Genomic DNA, 6618 nt, shown 5'->3' on the forward strand with positions numbered 1-6618 from the left:
AGCTCCTCGATGTCCTGGATATAAAGGTGATTTAGGCTATCAATTGTAGCATGAATAATGTAGATCACCTTCTTTGATTGTAACATCCACTATCTTCCCACTTCTGCATTATTAAGAGTATCTACCATCCCACTTCTTAAGTTGAATAACTTATGTATGCTAGAGATCTATAGTCATCTTACCTCAAGTTTATTTTCTTTTGTTTGATTAGAAATTTAAGAAAGAGAAGAGAAGAGAAATTTAAAATCCCTTGTTTGGATGGTAAGTCAAGCGGGAAAAAAAGAAAATCGGCGAGAAATGATTTCTCTGGACACCATTTTTTAAATATCTTTAGAAGTGCTTGTTAGATTTCTCCTCTTCTAATCAAACATGACCTTCTTTCTCTCTTTTTTTTCCTTCTTATCTCCAATACTCCCAATCCAAACATGGTAGAGTGGATTGGAAAGGGAGGTGAAAAAGTGAAGGCAATCGTCATAAAAAACATAAGGACCGGAGAAATCACCTATGAAATTTTGGATTCCTGTCAATTCTCCAATATGAAGACCAGCAAACTATTAGTCTATAATAATTGCAGTGAAAGTGGTGATTGTAATAATTATTGTTAGGGAAAAGTATAACATGCTATGAGAGGGCCGAAAGACTTTTAAGGAATCATACTTGGTGCTTTTAGGCCCCCATTTGAGCAAATCTTATAAAAGTCATAACTATTACTGACCCATTGATTTGTTAAACGGAGTAGAAATAAACTAATAATCCATTGGTAAAGAAACAAGAACAAATGAAGATAAAGAGGAGGGGGTAGATTACAATGTTTCTTGCAGATCTTAGTGAACCTTCTTTAGTTTACTTTCCAATTTTTTGATTTTTTATTTACTCGAGATGAAAATTTATCTGTGATAATAACTAGTAAGTAATGATTGCAAATTATTAAGTTAATTAAGTAAATTAATTTTATTTAGTAGCAAGTAATGTTAAAAAAAAAAAACATCCTAATGTTTAGACTTGGGTTTAAAGGAAAGCTACGTTAATGTAAAAATTTACTTATTTTACTAGCTTAGCATCTTTCTTTACGTCCCTTGAGTTCATCACAATGAGGCACCCAAAAACTAAGCTAGGGCTACTCTTGAAAGGGCTACAACAAGGGGTCTGCTGGAGTGCTGCTCAAGGAGATTGTTTAGGTTATGATCCTCATCCTCAACAAGCTCAACAGCGAACTCCATGGAACCAAAACTATAAATAGAAGATTTTATATGTCAAATCTTATATGTCAGGAGATTGTTTAGGTTATGATCCTCATCCTCAACAAGCTCAACAGCCGACTCCATAGAACCAAAACTATAAATAGAAGATTTTATATGTCAAATCTTATATGTCAAATTTAAGAATGAAAGTGGACCAGATAATATCTATTCAGATCCATTTTTGTATCCAAATCTATTTAGACATGAATAAAAATTTAAATATCCGATTAATATCATCTGTGTATCTATATCCGTCAAAGAAAAATAGATATGGATATGAACAGACAACTAACCGATTTATATCCGAATATCCGTTTCTACTTGTAACTCTATTTAATTTATATAGTACTCATTAACTTTTAAGAAAAATATACAATCATATTAATATGCTAAAGACTTGATTTGTTATCTACTTAGTAATATTTTTTGATTTTTAATCATAAAATTTAATTATTCTATTTATATCTATATTTATATCCATACTTTCAGTATCCAATTTATAATCGTATCTATTTAAAATAAATATGGATATAAATTTTTACATCCAATTAATCTCAATATTCATATTTGTATTTGTCAAACAAAACAAATATGGAGATGGATATACTAGCCCTAGTCAAATTGTTTAGATTTGGGCTTGAGTTGAGACTAGGTCACAACTTACAAGGAGCCCGAGCTCAATTGGAAGCATGAAATATGTTATTTGGGTAGGAAATCAAATTTGGCCCAGCCTAATCTAACCCTCCATGCTATGCATAGATTATTGATAAATAGGGTATGCCATGACTAGGGTTGTATTTGGAATGGACTTGATTGAGGTTGGATACGATCAAACATGGTTTGGAATTAATTTGTTGCTTGAACTCTACATTCAAACATGCTTTATTTAATATTATTTTAAATTTAATTTGAGCTTAATTCTAAATCAAATGGAATGTGTGCTAAATTGATCAGCTTGATATTTTTTCGCGCACAAAGGATAATTGGAGCCCAAATATTGAAAACTTGTTTCAGTTCTCTATTCGCATTTGATCGATAAAAAAATAATAATTAAAAGTTTTAATCCAATAACTTAATTATATTATTTATTATATAAATATAAATATATTTGTCTAGAATTCAAGCGGTTTGGGTTGAGAGTGTTCTTTTTCCTTTTTTTCGTCTGGCCGAGCTTTCGCTCAATCTACTCCATTCATTTGACACCCATGGGGCCCATGATTCATGAGGCAAACAGGTGTCAAGAAATCATTTAGAGGCTTTAACAAGAACAACATGAAGTGGAGATAACTCGACGGAGCATATTCATACACTTGTAAATAGACAAACGACGGAGCATATTCATACACTTATAAATAGACAAGCAGAGAAAGCAACGCGCGCGCCGTTAATCATGGGAAAGAAATGAATGCATTTGCGTGGCTCATGTTTGAAGGATTGTCTATTTGTGTTGATGGAACCGGCCACGAGGACTTAGACTGGAACCTCTATTGTACACTTTTATGCTACAACACTGACCAAAAGCTGCCACATCATCCATCATTGAAATGGAACTCTCTTGTGACTGGCATATGCACAAGAAACACTCTTCCGTCAGCAAATTCAAAAGCGCGGATGGACTAAAGAACAAGTCAAGAATACTCATCAAGTGTTCCCCCCTTCCACTGAACGGTGCATCTAAATCCAATTCAGTGGTTCTCTTTTTTGTTAGGTAGCTGCACCATTTAAGGTTCAACTCACTAAAGTTAAAGATGCTACTCGATGCGCTACAAGGCAGGCAACTCTCAACCATCCAAGTGGTGAGCACACGGGGTGGTGGCAGAACCCGCCCCACAAAATCTCTCTCTCGTTTTATCGTTGACCGCCGAGCATCCAATGTGAAAGAGTAAAAGCTGGATCCGACCACGGTCCATTTTGCGTGCCGGCGGCCTCACCGCCTTCCGGTGATCCCGCCGTCACCCTCCGATCCTGGGAAAAGGATGCCCTCCTCTCCTCTCTCTATGCGATCCCTCTCCTCCTCCCTTTTTCGCTCCCTCCTCTTCCTCTTCATGACCATCTTCCTCCTCTACATCCTCCTCTTCCCCAACCCCCTCCTCCGCTCCCCAGTCGCCTCCACCTCCGCCGTCCCCACTCCCGCCGGCTCCGGCCCCGGCGCCACCTCCGTCCGCCACCTCCTATTTGGCATCGCTTCCTCCGCCCGCTCCTGGCCCCGCCGCCGGGACTACCTCCGCCTGTGGTGGCGGCCCGCCCTCATGCGTGGCTTCGTCTTCCTCGACTCCAGCGTCGGCGGCGGCGTAGCCGACGACCTCCCTCCGACTCGCGTCTCCGCCGACGCCTCCCGCTTCCCCTACTCCTTCAAGGGCGGCCTCCGATCGGCCGTCCGCGTAGCCCGTATCGCCAAGGAGCTGGTCGAGGCCGTCGATGGCCGCTTCGCTCCTGGCGACGTGAGGTGGATCGTGCTTGGAGACGACGACACGGTATTCTTCCCGGAGAACCTCGCCGGAACCCTAGCGAAGTACGACTGGGAGCGGTGGTACTACGTCGGGGGTCGATCGGAGGGCTTGCAGCAGAACATGGCGCATTCTTTCGGTATGGCATTCGGGGGCGGGGGGCTTGCAATAAGCTATCCGTTGGCGAGGGTTTTGGCGAAGGTTTTGGATTCTTGCCTTGTGAGGTATGCCCATTTGTATGGGAGCGATGCTAGGATTTTTGCCTGCATAACCGAACTAGGGGTCGGCCTGACTTATGAGCCAGGATTCCATCAGGTAATTTTTCACTTCTTGTTTTAGTTCTTATCTATCAAAATCTGTCTCTTAAAGAAACTTTTTGGATGCTAAATCTATATCCATCTGTGTCTTACCTTTTAATTTGTTCCTTTCTAATGGGGATTTTGTAGCCGCATTAATATCAGATTTTGTTGTTGAGTTCTCTAGTATTTCAAAGTTCTCGGTATTTAATGTGTGATTTAAGCTTGTGGTTGACTTAGTTTTTTTTATTATATATTTTTTTTGATTGAGAAATAACAACTTGTTTCTGATGGGTGAGAGATGGGAAATTTTATGCTTCTCTTGTAACTCTCATCTTTGATGGTTGGAAAAAGAATCAACAGCCTAGACGTCTAGAAGAGACGCAATATATTGTTGGTTGGAGAAAACAGAGGATAGATCACAAGACGTATGAATATGATATGCTTGAGCTTGGTGTCCTAAATTCCTGGAAAATGATAGCTGGTTCTCTACCAGAGCATTGTCATCTCTGCTTTGCTTGGACCTACCTCGCTGGTCATATTATATAAAAATTTATCGCTCCTTTATTATTGTCATTTCACAAAACTTCTCTTTAGGTCATCTCTATACTTTTATCCTCCTGGCAACGAGATATTTCTATTTTTCCTTTCTTTCTTTTGCAGATTCCAGATACATCTAGAAATTTTAAACCACTCAAAATTATGGAAAAATTGGAAAAATAAGGGCTGGCATTAAGAAAGAAGGTTTCTACTTTGAATGTTTGGGCTCTGTTGATTGGGAAAAGAATGAAGGTTAGCATTTTTAAGTATGCAACTTTTTGGTGGATGCTTTATTGAGTCATTTTCTTATGTACCAGGTTGACCTTCGTGGAGACCTTCTGGGGATGTTGTCTGCACATCCATTGGCCCCTTTGGTATCACTCCATCATTTGGACAATGTGGAGCCATTGTTCCCTAGCATGAATCGTACAATGGCCTTGAAGCATTTATTTGAAGCTGTAAATGTGGATCCAGCCAGAATTTTACAGCAGACTGTTTGTTATGACAGCTTGAAAATGCTTACCATTTCAGTTTCCTGGGGTTATACAGTTCAGGTGTTTGAAGGCAATCAACTTCTTCCGGACCTTCTCTCTTTGCAACAGACTTTTACTCCATGGAGAAGAAATCGCAATATCGTTTCTGGTTTGTATATATTTAATACAAGGGAGTTTCCAAGGGACCCATGTGAAAGACCGGTTATTTTCTTTTTGGAAAGTGTATCTTTTGGTAGTGATAGAATCAACAGCAATTACAGCAGACATGTTACTAATGATTGTCTGCAAGGCAGGAGATTAACAAAGAATTTGCAACAGATTAGAGTGTCCTCGCAGAAACTTAATCATGAGATTTGGCAGGTATTATGACATACGGCTTGGAGTATACATTGTTTGGTCTTTTGAATTTTAGATCTTGTATTATAGATTGAGTGGTGGTTTCTTATGTCTTTATTCTGCTTGTATGCTGCAGGCTCCAAGACGACAATGCTGTGATGTTTTACCTTCCTTCACTGACATGGTTTTGAAGATAGATATTAGAAAATGTAAAGATGATGAGTTGATTGCTATGCAACCATAGTTAGCATTGAGAATACAGAAAATAAAACAAATCTGTTGAATATGAGACCTAAGAAGTCCCATTTGTTAGCCTTAAGGTAAAACTGCAACATGGCAAGTTATTTTTGTAAAGCAGTTTTTGTGTTAAACTAATTATGTTAGTAAGTTTTTGTAGTCATTTTGATATATGATGTTGATTTTGAATTTTTGGAATTTGCTGATATCACTGGTCCTTTATATTGTTTTCTTCAGTCTATTGTGTGACGCTGGGAAGACATTATAGCTAAAGGTATAATAAACAGACAAATGGCATCGGCTGTTGACAAAATCTGCCCTAGCTATTTTTTCGGTTATAGTTTGTGATCTTAAAAAGCAGTAGTTGGCTACATAAGCAGGTTAAAAAGCGTGGCAGTCAGTTAAGATTTAGATCTAAAGATACAAAAAGGTTGATGTCTATAGATGAAGAGGAAGGGTTCATACTGGTGATAAAATTTGCCTTTATTGATTATGGAAATGCTACCTAATTCATTGACCGGTATTGATCAGATGCTGCTCTCTCTTCATATTGGATAACATATATGTGGGTGCTTTAAGTGCTTATGCATGCCTACAGAGTCATGTAACTTTTAAAATCTCCTAATGATGGCAGATACTTACTCTTTTACTATCTTATTGGGGCACATAGTACCAGGATGCAGATGACTTTAAAGATGTATAGACTTCTAAGATTTTACATCCCTGTAACAATGCTGACTGTTATGTATTCCATGTTTTCTTTTTCTTTTTCTTTTTTTTTTTTTTGATACTAAGCCATTCTAAATTTTGTTTACATATAATGTCCTGCTGTTAGTTTCAGTCAATGATGCTTAACAGGAGAGAAACTTTATCAGGGTTGGTTTTTCCTTATATTTTTACTGCATATGTCATCTACCTCTTTGTTTTCTCGACATAGACAATTATCAGAGAGATTAGATTATTAGGCAATGACTCTTTGCTATCTATGGTGACATTGAGGGTGGAGGGACAAGTGTGAGAGGTGAAA

General features: G+C 38.3%; 1 protein-coding gene across 2 annotated transcripts; it reads left to right on the top strand.

The window, feature by feature from the left end:
* The first annotated feature begins 2992 nt into the window (after positions 1-2992).
* On the top strand, positions 2993-6339 carry LOC105033526 (uncharacterized). 2 transcript variants are annotated; one of them, XR_829994.4, is made up of 4 exons: positions 2993-4003; positions 4842-5378; positions 5491-5674; positions 5829-6339. XR_829994.4 is itself a non-coding variant. In XM_010908381.4 (3 exons), exons 1-3 carry the CDS (start codon positions 3218-3220, stop codon positions 5596-5598), a joined length of 1431 nt encoding a protein of 476 aa, XP_010906683.1. In that variant the 5' UTR covers positions 2993-3217; the 3' UTR covers positions 5599-5780. The 2 variants fall into 2 exon arrangements, 1 of the variants encoding a protein (XP_010906683.1); XM_010908381.4 differs by lacking the exon at positions 5829-6339 and having other exon boundaries at positions 5491-5780.
* The last annotated feature ends 279 nt before the right edge of the window (positions 6340-6618 follow it).

This window comes from Elaeis guineensis, chromosome 5, assembly GCF_000442705.2.
Source record: "Elaeis guineensis isolate ETL-2024a chromosome 5, EG11, whole genome shotgun sequence".
Taxonomy (NCBI): domain Eukaryota; kingdom Viridiplantae; phylum Streptophyta; class Magnoliopsida; order Arecales; family Arecaceae; genus Elaeis; species Elaeis guineensis.